Source organism: Oncorhynchus masou, chromosome 25, assembly GCF_036934945.1.
Source record: "Oncorhynchus masou masou isolate Uvic2021 chromosome 25, UVic_Omas_1.1, whole genome shotgun sequence".
Classification (NCBI taxonomy): Eukaryota; Metazoa; Chordata; class Actinopteri; order Salmoniformes; family Salmonidae; genus Oncorhynchus; species Oncorhynchus masou.
The window spans coordinates 27988625-28008229 of NC_088236.1; the positions used below are offsets into that span (position 1 = coordinate 27988625).

At 44.2% G+C, this 19605-nt stretch overlaps 2 protein-coding genes across 4 annotated transcripts in view; both read left to right on the forward strand.

The window, feature by feature from the left end:
* Nucleotides 1–371: 371 nt before the first annotated feature.
* Nucleotides 372–11422, forward strand: LOC135514036 (RNA-binding protein EWS-like). Of its 2 annotated transcripts, none has more exons than XM_064937177.1 (16): nucleotides 372–436; nucleotides 1183–1219; nucleotides 1375–1426; nucleotides 1614–1746; nucleotides 2370–2565; nucleotides 3433–3701; nucleotides 3813–3978; nucleotides 6589–6626; nucleotides 8011–8043; nucleotides 8236–8351; nucleotides 9345–9474; nucleotides 9645–9764; nucleotides 9882–10014; nucleotides 10111–10196; nucleotides 10704–10956; nucleotides 11054–11422. In XM_064937177.1, exons 1-16 carry the CDS (start codon nucleotides 421–423, stop codon nucleotides 11088–11090), a joined length of 1815 nt encoding a protein of 604 aa, XP_064793249.1. In that variant the 5' UTR covers nucleotides 372–420; the 3' UTR covers nucleotides 11091–11422. The 2 variants fall into 2 exon arrangements, with proteins under 2 accessions (XP_064793249.1, XP_064793250.1); XM_064937178.1 differs by having other exon boundaries at nucleotides 3439–3701.
* Nucleotides 11423–15756: 4334 nt separating this feature from the next.
* Nucleotides 15757–19605, forward strand: part of LOC135514037 (GAS2-like protein 1) — a 49290-nt gene continuing 45441 nt past the window's right edge. Inside the window, exons 1-2 of one of the 2 annotated variants that reach the window (XM_064937179.1) lie at nucleotides 15757–16072; nucleotides 17043–18011. In XM_064937179.1, the coding sequence (XP_064793251.1) occupies nucleotides 17328–18011 (684 nt within the window). In that variant the 5' untranslated portion in view covers nucleotides 15757–16072; nucleotides 17043–17327. Of the gene's footprint in view, nucleotides 16073–16719; nucleotides 18012–19605 lie in introns of those variants that run through there. The other variant, XM_064937180.1, reaches the window with a different exon arrangement.

The window sequence follows — 19605 nt, forward strand, 5'->3', positions numbered from 1 at the left end:
GAAGGCCTACCCCGGCCATTGTGCATCGCCCTATACGACACCCAATCACGGCCATATGTGATGCAGCCTAAATTCGAACCAAGGACGACATTGACCCCTCTTGCACTGAGATGCAGTGCCTTAGACAGCTGTGCCACTCAGGAGCCCTTTTCATGTAGTCCACGATTATCTCCTTTGTCTTGATCACGTTGAGCGCGAACTAATAGAATTTTATCAACCAGGAAATGCCGGAGCGGTTACTACATAGTGCGTTTTTAATGTAACGGTTAAGGTTAGGGCTAGGTAACGGTTATTGTTAAGGTTAGGGTTTAGGGTATGGACATCCCTAGTATCCAGGATAGCGCTTACCGAACATCTTTGCCAGAGGCTCGTCTACTTTTACGCGCATGCGCCATTCTCTGACTAAACGAAGAAACGAAGATGGCGTCAGCTCCTGGTGGGTTTCGTTAACGATCTTTTATTATCTGATTTTGCACGAATACATTACTTATTGTTGCATATCAAAATAAAGTTATATGTAATTCTGCATAGTTACATACATTTTATTATCCAACATTCAAATCTAATGCGAACGTTTAAATCTGTACAGTAGTCGGTAGCTAGCTATTAAGCTAGCTAACGTTGGTAGTTAGCCAGCCGAATTGACCAGTTTGGTGAATTGACCAGTTTACTACTGTAGCTAGCTTAGCTAGAATCATGGGCAGTGGGTCCTAACTAGCCACGATGCCGGGCGAAGGGTACAAATTCACCACACACGTTTATCTGCTTTGTTAATTCGTGCCTTTGCGTATGCAATTCCGTTGGTCATGCGGCCTTGCTAATCTAGCCGCACGTCGTTTCTTTGTCTGCAAATTGAAACGTGTGGCTAGTTAAAAAAAAAAAAAAAAACGTTAGCTACGGTAGTTATGCAAGCAAAGGCGGGATGTCCTCCACTACACAACGCCGGAAAACGGCCTCTAGTCGGACCTTGCTTAGAGGGAATTGCAGTTGTGCTTTGTCTATTGTCAAGGTCTGTTGAACTTGAAATACTTTACATTGTGTGCCGTTGTTGGCAATGCAAAATGTTTACACGGTATTATTGTCGAGCAGTTCCATCTCACGAGTCCCAAACGGAATTTGATACTAGGACTGTTGCTGAAAGTTAAGCCTAGGCTAGTAAATGTATTTTCTTTTCTTTTAAAGATTACAGTTCCTACAACCAGGCCAGTGCCCAGCAGGGGTAAGTCTTTGTACATGGGTATTGTGCTACCAGACTATTCAAATCAATGCAGTGGGATGGGTGTTTTGTGTAATTAGGTAAATTCATTATGATTTACTAAGACGCCAACATCAGAGATGGGTACTGTATGCTTGAATGCTCTTGTGTCCCTGCAGGTATGGATCCTATGCTGCTCAGCCCTCACAGGCATATGGACAATCTGCCCAGGTGAGTTTTATTAGAAGTAATTTATAAATTATTCAAAATGGAATAATGGTCAGTGACCCACATTATGCCCAGATCTCATGACATGTTTGCATACAGCTTGAACTAAAGCACAGGAAAGCTTGTACCTTGGGAAAGCAGACTTATTCTTCTATAGACTAATAGCTTCTGGCTTTTTGTATTTCAACAGGGTTATAGCCAGCAAGCATATGGGTCCTATGCCCAACCAGCTGCAGCTGAGACCGGTTACCCTCAGGCAGCACCCTCTGCTGGTGGCTATACACAGCAGCAGTATGGTTCCTCCTATGGGCAACCAGCATCAGGTCAGTTCCAGAGAGACCCAAATGTTTGGTCAACTGTATTTTGGTGGGGGGGTGGGAGTGAGAATTGTCCATCAAATGACTAACTATTGACCTCATGTAATGTGAACATTTTCTCCTCTATTGCTATCACGTTCCAGCAGGGAGTAAAACAGGTTTGACACAGATTCCCTTTCATGCATCTCCATCCATTTCAATGCCTTGATGGAGTGATCCATATAATGTACTGTATTTAGAATCATATGTAGTAGACTATAGTATTGTTAGTAGACTAGATGAACCCTGGACATGCTAGAATTCTTTGACATTGTATATACTCATCCTGAATCACAATTGTAACAGACATGTTAGTGATACAAGACGATAGTCCCTTCATAATATTATTTATCTAACACTTATTCTAATACTCTTAATCACATAATGGTATTCTGTGCCATAATATTCTTCATCAGTTCTCCTCATGGGCACTTTTGTTTTTGAAATCCTGGGTATAGAGTGATCCAAATAAGCAACAGATTGCTTCATTCATTTGGGTAGTTCAGCCTCTGGTCTAAAATCCCAACAGTGTGTGCCTGGAATTATCCATCTAAAGCGTTTTAGTTAAACCATCTCCTCTTTGTCCACAGCTGGGTACCCTGCTGCCCAGCCCAGTGCCCATGCCTACTCCCAGCCTGCCGCGGGTTATGGAGCCAGTGGATATGAGAGCGCTGCTGCTGCTGCCCCCGCTGCCTCTCAGCCAACCTATGCATCCCAGCCAGGCTATGCAGCCCAGTCTGCCTACGCTGGCTACAGTCAGCAGCCTGCCTCCACTGCACCTCAGAGGTAGGCTAACTAGTGTTACATTAAGACCTAATGGTATATTACAAAGCAGGGTCAAGGAGTTGGCCGTCTAACTTGCCAAAATATTCATACCTTTTTTATTTTATATAAAGTTGTTTGCAATGGACATGTTCTAATTGATTGAACAATTGAATAAACTAATAGACATCTAAGTTTAGCTATTTTAATTAATCATAAAATCAGTAGTTATTTCTGGTTGCTGAACTAATTGATTCTGCTTTGTAGTAAATCCATCTGGGTGTAATGGAGGTCGTTGTGCAGTTAGTTACACAATATTTTGTTAATGATTGTTCACATTAGAAGACAAGTTGCAGCTGGCAACTTTTAAGAACCATCTACTGTATAGAGCGTTTTTTTTCTCCCCAATTTTGTGGTATCCAATTGGTAGTAGTTACAGTCTTGTCTCATCGCTGCAACTCCAGTACAGACTCGGGAGAGGCATAGGTCAAGAGCCATGCGTCCTCTGAAACACAACCCAACCTAGCCGCACTGCTTCTTGACACAACGGACATCCAACCCTGAAGCCAGCCGCACCAATGTGTCGGAGGAAACACCGTACACCTGGCGACCTGGTCAGCGTGCACTGCGTCCGTCCCGCCACAGGAGTCGCTAGTGCGCGATGAGACAAGGATATACGTGCCTAACCTCCCTAACCTAGACGACGCTAGGCCAATTGTGCGTCGCCCCATGGGCCTCCCGGTTGCGGCCGGCTGCGACAGAGCCTGAGCTCGAACCCAGAATCTTTTGTGGCACAGCTAGCACTGCCTTAGACCACTGCGCCACCCGGGAGAGATAGTTATGTAGCGCTCTTTGACCTGTTCAATCCCTGCCTGTCCCTAATCACTTTAGTTACAGTGCCAGCAGCCAGCCCGCTGGCTACAGCCAGAGCAGCTACTCTCAGCCAGGGGGATATGCCGCACCGCAGAGTGGCTACCAGGCCCAGCAGGGAGGCTATGGGCAGCAGCAGAGTGGATACCAGCAGCAGCCCCCACCGCAGCAACAGGCTCCTGCTGCGGGCTATCCCCCTCAGGCCTCGGGCTCCTATGGGCAGCCTGCAGCCAGCCAGTATGGACAACAGAGCGGACCTCAAAGTGGTTACAACCAGTCAAGCCATTATAGTAAGAGCATCAGTCTCCTGCTATTTCAACACCCATGCCTACCTGCTATTTGTCATAGTCATGTGATTTTCCCTCCTTTTCCCCTAACCTTGTTGTTATGCTATTCTGTAGATAACTATGGGCAGGAGGGCAGAGGCAGCTCTGGCTACTCTGGCTCTGAGCCTGCTGGGTTCCCAGGGTCAGGGGAGAGCCGTGGGCCTCCCAGGGATGGATATGACAGGGGCGGCATGATGCACGGTGGCCGGGGCCGTGGGGGCATGGGCCGTGGAGGCATGGGGTAAGTGAGACTCCTTATTGCTTAACTTAACCTCCATCCACTTACAAGTGCTTCGTCAAGGCAGAGCAGGGCTGAGTCTGAAGTTTCCCTAAAACGTAAGTGGGCCCCCAAGATATAACCCTATAAAAGGATGACAGACAACAAATTTATTAGTGGGGGAAGTCAAACTGTTCACTTTTGTGTAAAATTAAAGATCTAATGCCTACAGAACGTTAGATGAAGGGACCCTCCATAAATGAGTACTAACTCTCAGCCCTGCCATAGTGGCCAAAGGTAAGAAGGGAATTTGTTTTCATGAATCAAAGAGTTGGGACTGACGTGTGAACAGAGAGCTGGACTCGTAAACTATTCAATCGGATATCCTTTGTTGCTGTACCGCAGCATATCATCCATAGCATTGATTATTATGGTAAATCTATTCACAACGCTTCACAGGGTCACTGGTGTGGGCACACCTCACCTTCTAAAAGTATTGCTTTGATGTTAAATACATTTTAAGATGGTTTAAGAACGTATCATTTTCATGGGTATTTATTCCATCCTCTGGTTTTCCTTTTAAAAAGCTGATCCAGAAGGTACAGCATTTGAGAGTATGCACTATGGAAGTTTAGTTAAATTAACTGATAATTTTAGGTTTTGGCTTGTGTTGACTATTGTTTATATAAAGGTATTATTTCACATTAATATATGACTTGCTTCTTCAAACCACAAAGTTCTTATCTTTAAGCTAGCAAACCTTTGCAATAAAATGCAATATTTTTTCACATTGGTGTTGGGAGGTGTGCCCCTTTCTGTCCAATGAGGTAATTTCTGGACAACATTTCTGGCCATTTAAGGGACCATTTTTGGCTCATGACGCGTGAGGAAGGTCTTTTTAAAATAACTTTTTGTTTAATAAGCAAGATGCATTGATTACTCATTCTAATACATTTTTTTGCATATTAAGTTGAGGTCAATGCACATTTGAGGTTTTTTGTTTGTTGGGAAAACCGATAAAATACATTTCTTCAGGGCACATCCATGCAGAACCAAAGTTATCCCCATTATAGGTTGTTGGTACTGTACTTGCCACCTGTAGCCTTACATGTTTAGTTAAAGCTTTCTCGGCATTATGATAGGACCTCGAGAGTTTGAGTCGATGTTGATTCCATTGAGTATCAGGCGGCTCAAGGTAATATTCCTGTAATAAGAAAAAACGGATCACATGTTCACTCGGTCACACCAGACTCCTATCGTGTTCAATTGTGTTTTGCCCTAGGCTTATATTACAGTAATAGGTTATTCAGTACATGGCTGTGTGTGTGCCCTAAAAGGATCATCAAAGTGAATAATACTGCTCTGCCAACAGCACAATATTTGATTAATTACATGTCACATTTTTTTAACCTCAATTAGATAATGTTATTGAATTAGCCCTGTTATAAAGTTGAAAGTATATATCACAACCCTAGCTCTCAGCTGACATTGGTTAAAGTAGTCTAGAAATGTAGCTTCTCATCCATATGTTACTCATTCATTTACTTTCATACAGGATAGTTTTTTGTTCCAAATGTTTTGGGTCCGGTTTCCCAGACTCAGATTCAGCCTAGTCTCCTGAAAAGAATGCTGAGAATGTTTTTTAGCCTTTGGACTAGGCTTAATCTGTCTGGAAAACCACCCCCTTATGTGTGTTTTTGAAATGTGTTTTGGATTACAAATGTTTTGTTTAATCAAATGAACACCTTTTTTAACATGCTTTGTCACATTTACGCTACAGGTAACACAGTGAGAGCCATGTAAACCCAGCTTTATTCTATAAAGTGCCTGTACTCACTAAAGAGCCAGCATCTTAAACAACAAAGGGGTTAAACAACAGAGATTTGGGTTCTGCCTTAAATCCAAGAGATGAGGATGGTGCTGTCTAAAGCGTGCTGGGAAACTCAAATTATACTATACAAATGTAACTTATTACTTTTACAGCTTAACATTGTAACTTGGTCAAATTAAATTCTGTATTAGAATTGTGTAACTTCAAATCATCTTTGTAAAATGTACATGGATTTATTTTGTTTTTTTCCTCCCCAAGGTGGCTATCACCTGTTTGTAATATTTCAGATCCATTGCATTTGACCACTTAAATAAATGTTTTTTTAGCTGGTTGCTTCAACTGTAAAGTGGACATAATGAATAATCAAATTACATTTACAGTTGCATATGTGATCTTCTAAGCATTGTATTATCTCCAGGCTAGACATTTAGCCTTTACTTTTCTACATATGGAATGCATCTGAAATCGTTTTTCTTTGTAACAAATACCTGGGATTCTGTCCCATATTTCCCAAACGTAACAGATTTAGCACCCCTTGGCTACCTCCAAACTATCCAGTATCTGCTATTGAATGCTATCATTAAGGAGCCATTTAGTAAAGGAGTCATGCCACGTAGTTGCTGTTAATATCTTAATTCCCAATTAACTGGATTGCATAGACTGTATAGGCATGTTGGGGGGTTGTTAAATGAGATAGTCAGAACTGTGTCCGTCAACCTCCCCAAACGAGCCACGAGGCTCCAGACATGGAAGTGGCTGATAAAAGGGAAATCGCCTTCATATCTCCATTTATTCCCCCATAGCGTCGCCGGAGACAGAGGTGGCTTCAATAAGCCTGGTGGTAAGTTAACGAGTATTACACTGGCTAGTCCACTCCAGACCTTTACCTACTAGAGCATGTACGCTCTGAGCATTTACCTAAGCCCTTACATTACGTGTGTGTGTGTGTGTGTGCAGCGTTTTTTGGGTAGCCAAATATCTTTATAGGTGGCTTATTAGGATGGATGGAAATAGAGGGGGATCCAGTTTAAAATGTCTGAGACATCTGTTTGGAAAGGGGTACTTTTAACTCATTTTGGTTTATCACTCACTGCTTAAGGAAACCTTGAAAAGCAAGGTACTTATTTTACAATGACAAGTTAATGACAAATGCCTGCTGCTAAGAAACGTGTCGGGTTTAGAAAAATGGTTTTGCATTTACAATTTCATGGAGCAAACTCCTGGTATTTTTTTGGGACTGTGGTGGCATAAGAACTTTTCTTATGGCACACATTTTTATACGGAAGGGTCTGAGGTTTTATTTTACATCATTATTAATATACACTCAGTTGCCAGTTTATTAGGTACGCCCCTTTGCCTCCAGAAATGCCTGTGTTCTTCGGGCCAGGGAAACGTTGCTCAGTATCAAGGGACCTAATGTGTGCCAGGAAAACATTCACGACAACTGGCACAAGCATGTACTCTTGACGGCAGGCAGGCTGGGGCCATGGACTCATGTTGATTTACACAAAATCCTGACTGCCATTAGCATGATTCAACAGGAACTGGGTTTGGTCAGACCTGGCAATGTGTGGTCGTCTCCTGCTATAGCCCAGCCGTGACAAGGACTCACTAGTTGTGTGTTCCAAGATGCTGTTCTGCAAAGCACTGTTGTACTGGGTTATTTGCCTGTTTGTGGCATGCCTGTCAGCTTGCATGATTCTTGCCATTCTTCTTCGACGAGCTGTTTTTGCTCACGTGACTGCCGCCAATGTTTGTTTAGTTGTCATACCAATTTTGGTAAACCCTAGACACTCGTGCGTGAAAAGCCCAATATGCCGGCCGTTTCTGGGGTACCGGAGCCGGTGCACCTGACACCTATGATCATACCACACGGTCAGTCTCTTAAGTCACTCGTTTTGCACATTTCTAACCTTCAACCGAGCAGTAACTGAATTCCTCTTTGCTTTATATAGCAAGCTACGGCCACGTGACTCACTGTCTTGTAGGAGCAAACCATTTTTGTGAATGGGGTGGACTCCTAATATACTGGTTACTGAGTCTTCCACTTAAGAGGGGAACATGGTTTACCACAGTACCATTTTCAATTTTCCCCAATGTCTGACACCTGTGTTTTTGGAGGAGTGTGTCTGGGTTGTCACTTCAAATTCTCTTCAGCAGTGGGCTTGATTGGCACAAACTGACTTTTCTTTGCCCTTTTCTCTACCTTGCCTGGTGGACAACAGGACCCATGAACAACGGGGCAGAGCGTGACATGGGTAAGTAGACACCAACTGACCATCAAACTTTCAGTGTTTATCTTACTGATTTGGCAGTATTGCATCCACCGTCTTTGTTGTGTTCATCTCGAAGTGGCTTTGCCTAATGGCGTATGCTATGAATCTGACATGAAGGACAGTATAGTGGCAGTGTGTTCAGGCTTGTTTTAAACAGTAGTTCTGTCTGTTCAGGGCGCCCTGAGGAGCAGGATGACTCTGAGAACAGCACCATCTACATCACAGGACTCACGGAAAGTGCAACTCTGGAGGAGATGGCTGTTTTCTTCAAACACCCTGGACCTATAAGGGTGAGGATATGCTCTGAAACGAAATAATTTCAATTTAAACCTGTATTAGGTCTCATACATTCCATTTGTCCCCCTGTATTCATCTAGCATCGGTATACCTCAACTGCTAAATTGTTGCCACAAAAATGTCTCTTTAAAACTCAAAATTGTTCGCATAGTCAACTTACACACACACACTTACCCCACCAGACATGTCACCAGGGGTCTTTTCACAGTCCCCAGGTCCGGAACAAATTCAATGAAACGTATAGTATTATAGAGCCATGAGTGCATGCAACTCCCTACTATCATATAACACAAGTGAACAGGGAACCTGGTTTCAAAAAACAAATAGAGGAACACCTCACAGCACAATGCCTCTCTCCCATACTTGTTGTGTGTATGTACACACACACTACATGTTAATGTCTTTAAATGGATGTAAATTCTTCTAACGTCTTTTCGTTATGTGTTTAGACCCCAGTAAGACTAGATGTCGCAAATGGATCCTAATTAATTAAAACCACTTTTTTTGTTTTTTGGGGGGGGGGGGTGGAAAAACAGTGTAGATTACGATTACTGATGCAAGGTACATGCCCGGGGTCCCCGTTGGATGTTTAATAATATTTAAGTAAAATGCGTAGAATTGTAGAAAATTATCTTTCACACTACAGAATTCTCAGCTCCATGGAGAAATGTATAGAACTGCAGGAGATTGTCTAAGAAAATGCACATTTTGCTCTCGGCTGCCAATTCCGGACAGATTCAAGTTGTGCCCTCCCCCTTTCACAACCGTTGCTGCCACGGCATTAATAAATAGGGGAAACACAGCATTCCTTTAGTCTTTCCCAAAGAATGCTTTTATAAATGGCCACTGCTAATCTCTTGTATTGTTTTTATTTTAATTGGAGGATTGAACAGTTTTAGAAATGCTATAAAAAAAATACAACTGCAGATAGTTGTCAATGGTGTGGTAGTTTGACTTGAGTGATTTATTCCTCTGTTAATGTTCAGATGAACCGGAGGTTGGGCAAGCCTGCCATCAACATCTACACAGACAATGATTCAGGGAAGCCTAAGGGAGACGCCACTCTGTCCTACGAGGAGCCCCTCTGTGCCAAAGCAGCTGTGGAGTACTTCGATGGTTGGTCTCACTGGCCCTGTTAAACCTACATCAGCCTATTCTCTGATGTTACCCTTGAACTGTCCAGATTAATGCATAAATGTACTGTAGAACACAAGAAATGACCAGTAACCCAAGCCTCTCTCCATTTTCTATTTATTCCTGTTTCCTTCTGTTCATGATCTCCACAGGGAAAGAGTACCAGGGAAAGAGGCTGAAGGTGTCCATGGCTCGCCGTAAGCCCATGATGGGTGGGATGAGAGGGGGCATGCCCATGAGGGGTGACATGATGGGCCGTGGAGGACCTGGAGGTAAATGTCCAACTTTCTTTTGTGGGACTTAAATTTTCAGTTTTGAACAAGGTATTGTCCCACGTTGCCATGACCATTAAGTGAAATACTGAAACGACCTCTGGTGTGTGGTGTTAGGCATGATGGGCCGTGGAGGGGAGCGTGGAGGTTTTGTCCCACGAGGAGGACCACGTGGCATGGGCAGAGGTGGGCCAGGGGGCCCGGGTGGCAACATACAGCAGAGAGCTGGAGACTGGGAGTGTCCCAGCCAGTAAGTACCTCAAGAAAAATGTATTTTCCCTTTCCCCTTTTTTTTAATGTACAGTTTTTGTGTATAACGTGTACTGACTGAGTGGTTGTCTCTCAGGGGCTGTGGCAACCAGAACTTTTCCTGGAGGATGGAGTGTAACCAGTGCAAAGCTCCCAAACCAGAGGGCTTTGGGCCCCCTTCAGGTACGGCTTTCACCGGCACAGCAGCACTATTGTCAGGGCCTGATTCATAACTCTAGACAGGAATCATTAAGTGTTATTTGAGCAACATGGGAGGATTCCTATTTCATATATCTTAATGCTTGAAATGTAAACAGACAAATCAAACCGGTTTATCACCTTGACTTCGGGGTCCATGCTTAGCAGTTGTACTTGATTCGTGTCAACTCTGGGGAAACATGAAATCATCTATGTGCAGCAGTCAGCTCACTGTAATGAAACTCTTTGGCAATGGAGGGCTTGTTCTGTGTTCACTTGGAATGCCACTTATGTTTAGTAGTCATTTTTCCCCTCCCTGTGAAGTACTCCATGATATGAAGTTCAGTTGTCTTTGGACGTTTGAAATTTCCTGGTACTATCATTACCAGCAGCCCAAATTATATCAACAGCGATCTACACTGTGTAGCATACAATATGTCTACAATAGTCTGTGGTGGCAAGCTAAACTGGGCCTTGTGTGGTTTTGTTCAGGTGGTGAGCGAGGCAGGGGTGGCATGGGGATGCGTGGGGGCAGAGGGATGGACCGTGGCGGACCAGGAGGGCCCGGTGGTCCTGGCGGCTTCCGTGGAGGATGGGGAGGTGACCGTGGCGGTGGCTTCAGAGGGCGTGGTGGAATGGACCGAGGGGGATTCCGAGGGGGTAGCAGGGGAGGACCACCGATGGACAGAGGAAGGGGAATGGGGAGAGGAGGAATGGGGGGGCCCCCAGGCAAGATGGATATGAGGTAAAGGGATATGTTGGACTGCTTTCATCATACTCAAATATTATTTGCTTACTTAATGCATGTTTGTTAGACACTAAATAGTTTTTTCCTCTCATAGGGACCATCGCCAGGAACGCAGAGACCGACCCTACTAAAAGAAAGCAATTAAAATGTTCCATCTGACGCAGGATTAGATTTTTAAAATGAAAATTTTAATTTATGATTCCATATTATAAATGGTTATATAACTGCTTTTGAAATACTCTGAAGTTTCATTCAACTCCTAGTTAAATGTTTTTAGTTTTGTTTACCCTTGGTTCAGTTATTTTGACTTGTGCACGTTTATTTTTGCATTTCTTAGATGTACAGACTGATTTTTTTTGGACAGTGTATTGTAAAACATGACACGTTTCTTTTTTAATTGTAATTGCTTTTCCTTCCCACAGTTGTGTAATGAACAATTTTGAAAATAAAATTTCCACTCCTATTTGATGCTAAGAGAAGTTCAGATCCATTGCTGTTATGAGGCATCGTGATTGGTTGACTGTTTGCATTTACATTTTCAACTGTTCTAGAGTGGTAGGAATTATACAGTATTTGACAGCTCTGCTCCTTCAGCAGGTTTCTCTTAGTGCCTCCTTGTGGACAATTCATTATGTAGTCTGCAGCTTTGCAACAATACCAGCATGATAGATGCATCCATTTTCCCAAGAACTTTGATAAAGATATAGTGGCTGTCAGAGAACTTCTCTAAGCCACAAAGGATATATAACTGACACTTCATGTTGCATTTGTAATCTTATACAGTGCATTCAAAGTATTTGGACCCCTGTCCTTTCTCCATATTTTGATGACATTACAGCCTTATTCTAAAATGGATTAAATAAATAAAAATATCTACACAGAATACCAATACCCCATAATGACAAAGCGAAAAAAGATTTGTAGAAAATGTTAGTATTACAAATAAACAAAGCCTTATTTAGATAAGTACTCTGACCCGTTGGTATGGGACTTGAAATTGGGATCAGGTTTGTCCTGTTTCGATTGATTATCCTTGGTGTTTCTACACCTGTCTTAAGGTCCCACCTTTGACAGCTTGTCAGAGCAAAAACCAAGCCGTTAGGGCAAAGGAATTGTCCGTAGACCTCAGACAGGATTTTGTCGAGGCACAGGTCTGGAAGGGTACCAAAAAATGTCTGCAGCATTGAAGGTCCCCAAGAACACAGTGGCCTCCATCATTCTTAAATGGAAGAAATTTGGAACCACAAAAAGAGCTGGCAACCCGGCCAAACTGAGCAATCGGGGGAGATGGGCCTTGGTCAGGGATGTGACCAAGAACCTGATGGTCAATGACAGAGCACCAGAGTTCTTCTGTGGAGATGATTGTCCTTCTGGAAGGTTCTCCCATCTCTGCAGCACTCCACCAATCAGGCCTTTATGGTAGAGTGGCCAGATGCAAGCCACTCCTCAGTAAAAGGCACATGACAGCCCGCTTGGAGTTTGCCAAAAGCCACCTAAAGGAATCAGACCATGAGAAACATGATTCTCTGGTCTGATGAAACCAAGATTGAACTCTGGCCTGAATGCCAAGCGTTACATCTGGAGGAAACCTGGCACCATCCCTACGGTGAAGGCAGCATTCTGTGGGGATGTTTTTCAGAGGCAGGGACTGGGTGACTAGCCAGGATCGAGGGAAAGATGAACGGGGAAAAGTACAGAGACATCTTTGATTAAAACCTGCTCCAGAGTGCTCAGGACCTTAGACTGGACAACGCAGGAGTGGCTTCGGGACAAGTCTCAATGTCCTTGAGTGGGCCAGCCTGAGTCCGGACTTGAACCTGATCGAACATCTCTGGAGACCTGAAAATAGAAGTGCAGCGACGCTCCCCATCCAACCTGACTGCTTGAGGATTTACAGAGAAGAATGGGAGAAACTCCCCAAATACAGGGGACTCGAGGCTGTAATCACTGCCAAAGGTGTTTCAACAAAGTACTGAGTAAAGGGTCTGAATACTTATGACATTTCAAATAAAAAATTAAAAAATGTATACATTCCCAAACATTTCTAAATATTTTTGCTTTGTTTTTATGGGGTATTGTGTGTAGATTGAGGAAAAACTATTTACACATTGTTACATTAGCCTCATTTTTAACAATGTGGTAAAAGTCGAGGTCTGACTACTTCCCGAATTAACTGTATAATGGCTAGTGAATGAAGAGGTACTTTGTCAAAAATGACTGAACTAAATTGTACATTTGCTGGTGAGAATAGACATCGACTGCCTTCAGGCGTTTGCTTTTTTACAGAATTGCGATGACGTCTTTGCAAGTTATTTTCTTTGTTTGGGAAACCTCTCAATCATATCAAGAGGCAATGGATGTTATTAACCAGATGTCAGCCTCCCCTGGCTGTGACTTATACCACATTTCTTAATGCATCTGTTCAGCATATGTCCAGACATTCTCAGAGCAATTTTGATAATCACTCTTCACTTCCCAATGAGAATGAATTGAGCTTTGTTTAAATTTAACAGTTGGGTCTGCTTTTATAATCCAGTCTGTTTGTATACCTGTAATCACTTTTGACATCACAGACGGGGTGCAATCATTGTACTTTGTTGTACGGTGTCCTGGTTATCAAATGAAATATGAATGCTCTAAATGCTCCAGCCCTAACTTCTCAAATGTCTAATTTCCAGTTAAAGAGCAAAGCCCAGTGTTTTGTGTGCGGGTGAAGTCCGGTCACAGCTGATGACTGGGAGCCAGTTGCTCATGCTGGGGAACTGAGCATGGTGTGTGAGTTGTCTGTGTCACAGAAAAGCTGATTCATCCCGGCCCAGAAAATGATCTCATCCCACCAGTCTCTTTCTCCCTCCCTCCACCACCCTCTCTCTCTTAAAGAAACAACTGTATTTTTCAAATCAAAACAAGGCCCTCCTCTTTCCATACTGAAATTCAAATCATCACATAACAGCAGAGCAGCATGTGCAGAGACGAGAATGGTGCAGCTGTTGTTTCAGACGGTGCTTGTCTGGCTCTGGCTGTGAACTGGAATAGCAGTGGGAATCCAAAATGAAGTTTGAATATAAACAGGCTAGGTATCAAAGTGTAACTACTAGGCTTATTTCATATTGACACAGAGCGACCAATACTATAGGTCTTCTATATTGAGATGCAACTTGGGAAGGAACTTTTTTCCCCCTGCCCTGACACTTCGTCTGATGGATGTGTATGTGGATACCTGCTCGAAAAACATCTCATTCCAAAATTATGGGCATTATTATGGAGTTTACTTACTGCTATAACAGCCTCAGCTCTTCTGGGAAGGCTTGCCACTAGATGTTGGAACATTGCTGCAGGAACTTGCTTCCATTCAGCCACAAGCATTAATCGAGGTCGGGCACTGATGTTGGTTGATTAGGCCTGGTTCGCAGTCGGCGTTCCAATTCATCCCAAAAGTGCTCAATGGGGTTGAGGTCAAGGCTCTGTGCAGGCCAGTCAAGTTATTCCACACCAATCTCGATAAACCATTTATGTATGGATTTCGCTTTGTGCACAGGGGCATTGTCAAACTATTGCCACAAAGTTGGAAGCACATAATTATCTAGAATGTCATTGTATGCTGTAGTGTTGATTTCCCTTCACTGGAACTAAGGGGCCTAGACCAAACCATGAAAAACAGCCCCATACCATTATTCCTCCTCCACCAAACTTTACAGTTGGCACTATGCATTGGGGCAGGTAGTGGTGTTCTCGCATCTCCCAAACACAAATTACTCCGTCGGACTCCGAGATGGTGAAACGTGATTCATCACTCCAGAGAATGAGTTTCCACTGCTCCGGAGTCCAATGACGACGAGCTTTACACCACTTCAGCCAATGCTTGGCATTGCGCATGGTGATCGTAGGCTTGTGTGTGGCTGCTTGGCCATGGAAACCCATTTCATGAAGCTCCCGCTCCCGACGAACAGTTAATGTGCTGATGTTGCTTCCAGAGGCAGTTTTGAACTCTGTAGTGAGTGTTGTAACCGAGGACAGACGATTTTTACGCACTCGGCGGCCCAGTTCTGTGAACTTATGTGGCCTACCACTTCGAGGCTGAGCTGTTATTTCTCCTAGAGGTTTCAACTTCACAATAAAACCACTTACAGTTGACAGGGGGAGCTCTAGCATGGCAGAAATTTGAGGACCTGACTTGATGGAAAGGTGACATCTTATGACTGTGCCACGTTGAAAGTCACCGAGCTCTTCAGTAAGGCCATTCAACTGCCAATGTTTGTCTATAGAGATTTCATGGCTGTGTGCTCGATTTTGTACACTTGTCAGCAACGGGTGTGTTTAAAATAGCTGAATCCACTCATTTGAATGGGTGTCCGTGTGTGTATGTATGTATGTGTGTGTGTGTAATAGATATACATCTCACTGATTTCCCCAGAATGCTTAATACACATGCTCGTCTGAGGGACGGATTACATCACTGGTAGAGATGACTTCCCTTATACTGCTTTCTCCTCCTCACCCGGTTTTACATTCAGCTTTCAATTCTACATAATGAACCACAGCTAAAATAATTAGCCCAACACAATCTGCCTAAATATAATTACTTTCGCCGCCCACCAAAGATCTCTAAGGCACAGCAAAACTAAAGTGGAGTTGGTGTGTTGATAATCTTTGAAGGCTACACTGTAGACTTTTCTTGGTCGTTACATTGTAATATTAATTTCTGCTTCCTTTGGAGTAATCTGGATACTAATTTGGACCAATTTGTCCTGTAGTAAAATGGGCATGCCTGAATTTGATGCAGTCTTCGGACGTAGGCTGCCTGATGACCTGCTAATGTTTCCTTGGCAGGTTTTGTCTGCCTTTTCAAGCCGGAGGAAATAGACTCGCCTCCCTCTCTTTTTTTTCTTGCCCCGTGTCCTGGTGTTGAAAGTGATTTGGTGTTTTAGCAATGACATAAACAAGTGTAAGGACAGATGGTGTCTTTTTTAAAACGACTAGGGTGTCATTAATTCTACACTTTTGAACTCGTTCAAAGTGTGGGCAGTATTACAGCTCTTGTTCTGGGGGATGGTTTCGATTTGTTTCTTTCGACAAACGTCGTCTTTGACAGAAAATGTAGACAGGTCAAAAGGTATGTAAAGAATGAACATGTTTTTTATGAGAATGAAGTTGTATAATTTAGTAAATCTGGGTCATGTACATTAACCACACAGTGAGGTCATCGCGTCATTTGAAATATTGTCAAGATTGTATAATGATGGTATTTTCATTGACGGCTTATGATGTGCATTTAAAGACGGTGGTCGCTTACCCGTGGTCCGTTAATTCTCGATGTCATGTTTTTTTCTCACCATGTGAACACTTATGTTCTTTATCTTCTTACGATAGCTGGAGCCTAATGTAAACATGCGTTCCACCCTTTTATCAGTACACTGACTTCACGAGCTGATATTACATTATTATAGGCTACTGCAGGTAATAATGTAGGCCTTTGTAGCCTAACAACCTACTTGATCTTAAATGCCCACAGCTCATGTGCCATATCCAACGTATTAATGCGCATCTGCATGGTACAGTGTGACAGGTTGTCAATTGTCAACTCTGCAATCGAAGGCTATATCCTACGCAATAGGTGTGTTTCATTCAAAAATAATGGCTACCGTTTTTCAGTGGTATAAACCCTAGGCTATGCTATATTATTGTCAAGCGGTGGATACAGGGTTAAGTTTTTTTCCCCTTCTACCGGCGCTTATCCCTCATAATGGGATATGCCACTGAATCGCTCTGCCTGTCTCTTGTCTAAGCTAGAGCCGGTCAGCATGCTTATAGTAGGAGGCGGTGCAATATGGGCCGAGCAATTAATGAGCGGGGGACGATGTTACTCGGCAAGGGAACTGTGAAGCCTGCCACTGGTCAGTGTGGAGTCTTTATATTGAGGGAGACTGCGAAGAAGTGATTTGGACCATCCAGGCAAACCAGCAACATGACTATCGCAACGCATTGTATATTCACCGGGGTAGGATCTAGGGCACCGGGAAGCTTTATGCATTGGGTGTGTATCCATCTGTAGCTAACCATACCGGTTTCTCTCTCTCCCGCAGTTGGAGTTCGGTGAGAAATAGCGATGCTATCATTATAGGAAACTGATATCACGCAGACATCCGGAAACGCATCCACGCACCACGGTTTTCTAGCATGATGTCAATATGCTTTAACAATACAAAGGATTCATTCAAGGACCTCGATTGAGATGCCGTATATGTGCGTTTGTCATGGGTGCGTCGACGCGGTTAATTTGCTCTGCTCCATACGGTTTTGGACTGTGTTTATGGAATGATCCAATCTGGAATGATTAAATAGCCTGCATTGATACATATTCCGACAATATGGCTGATCAGAGTAACATCCAGTCTGCTGCTTCCAAAAGCATCCGGCCATTCAAGTCCAGCGAGGAATACCTGTATGCCATGAAAGAGGACTTGGCCGAGTGGTTTAACACGCTGTATGAACTGGATATAACGGCGGACACCTTTATGGAAGGGCTGGAGACTGGCTGTGCCCTCTGTCGGCATGCCAACAACGTGAATCGCGCAGCGCTGGACTTTCAACTGGAGTACCCAGAGGCTGCACAGTCATTGAGGATGCCAACCAAGGATGTGGTCTTTCAGTCAAGAAACGTGGTTCCTGGCTCGTTTTTGGCTCGGGACAACGTGTCCAATTTCATCGGCTGGTGTCGTCAGGAACTGTGGATCAAGGATGTTCTCATGTTCGAGACCAACGACATAGTGGAGAAATGCAACGAGAAGAACTTTGTGCTGTGCCTGCTGGAGGTGGCGAGGCGTGGCGCCAAGTTCGGCATGCTGGCCCCGATGCTGATCCAGCTGGAGGAGGAGATCGAGGAGGAGATCCGGGACCAGGAGAACCTGGGGGAGCCCAGCCCAAGCCTGCTTCCAATAAGCAGGGCTTTCGTTCGGAAAGAGAGTGTGGTGGATGAACCCGAGCCTGCCCCCTATGCACATTGGCAACAGAAACAGAGGGTGCTGTGTGACATGAGAAACTTAGATGAGTTGGTAAGTAACACCTCTCAGGTGTATTGTTTCACTGATATACCTACAATTGAGTTTGGGAAAAGGAAAGGAAAAATGACTGCACAGAATGCCCTCCTATTACATTTCCATACGCGTTTAGTATGCCTAGCTGTTAAGAACATTGGGCCAGTAACCGAAAGGTCGCTGGTTCAAATCCCTGAGCTGACTAGGGGAACAATCTGACGTGCACTTGAGCAAGGCACTTAACCCTAATTGATCCTTTAAGTCACTCTTGATAAGTGTCTGCTAAATGACAAAAATTTCAAATGTAGGATGCAGACCGTTCTTAAATACACTGCTCAAAAAAATAAAGGGAACTCTTAAAACAACACAATGTAACTCCAAGTCAATCAGACTTCTGTGAAATCAAACTGTCCACTTAGGAAGCAACACTGATTGACAATAAATGTCACATGCTGTTGTGCAAATGGAATAGACAACAGGTGGAAATTATAGGCAATTAGCAAGACACCCCCAAAAAAGGAGTGGCTCTGCAGGTGGTGACCACAGACCACTTCTCAGTTCCTATGCTTCCTGGCTGATGCTTTGGTCACTTTTGAATGCTGGCGGTGCTTTCACTCTAGTGGTAGCATGAGACGGAGTCTACAACCCACACAAGTGGCTCAGGTAGTGCAGCTCGTCCAGGATGGCACATCAATGCGAGCTGTGACAAGAAGGTTTTCTGTGTCTGTCAGTGTAGTCCAGAGCATGGAGGCGCTACCAGAAGACAGATACATCAGGAGACGTGGAGGAGGCCGTAGGAGGGCAACAACCCAGCAGCAGGACCGCTACCTCCGACTTTGTGCAAGGAGGAGCAGGAGGAGCACTGCCAGAGCCCTGCAAAATGACCTCCAGCAGGCCACAAATGTGCATGTGTGTGCTCAAACGGTCAGACAGACTCCATGAGGGTGGTGTGAGGGCCCGACATCCACAGGTGGGGGTTGTGCTTACAGCCCAACACCGTGCAGGACGTTTGGCATTTGCCAGAGAACACCAAGATTGGCAAATTCACCACTGGCGCCCTGTGCTCTTCACAGATGAAAGCAGGTTCACACTGAGCACATGTGACAGAGTCTGGAGATGCCGTGGAGAACGTTCTGCTGCCTGCAACATCCTCCAGCATGACCGGTTTGGCGGTGGGTCAGTCATGGTGTGGGGTAGCATTTCTTTGGTGGGCAGCACCACCCTCCATGTGCTCGCCAGAGGTAGCCTGACTGACATTAGGTACCAAGATGAGATCCTCAGACCCCTTGTGAGACCATATGCTGGTGCGGTTGGCCCTGGGTTTATCCTAATGCAAGACAATGCTAGACCTCATGTGGCTGGAGTGTGTCAGCAGTTCCTGCAAGAGGAAGGCATTGATGCTATGGACTGGCCCGCCCGTTCCCCAGACCTGAATCCAATTGAGCACATCTGTGACATCATGTCTCGAGGTCTGGGAGGAGATCCCTCAGGAGACCATCCGCCACCTCATCAGGAGCATGCCCAGGCATTGTAGGGAGGTCATGCAGGCACGTGGAGGCCACACACACTACTGAGCCTCATTTTGACTTGTTTTAAGGACATTACATCAAAG

Bases quoted from the DNA above. Each gene is read 5' to 3' on its own strand.
- LOC135514036 (XM_064937177.1), top strand. The intron at 2,566-3,432 runs GTAGGCTAACTA...TAATCACTTTAG, and splicing joins GCCTCCACTGCACCTCAGAG to TTACAGTGCCAGCAGCCAGC. The intron at 10,015-10,110 runs GTAAGTACCTCA...GTTGTCTCTCAG, and splicing joins GACTGGGAGTGTCCCAGCCA to GGGCTGTGGCAACCAGAACT.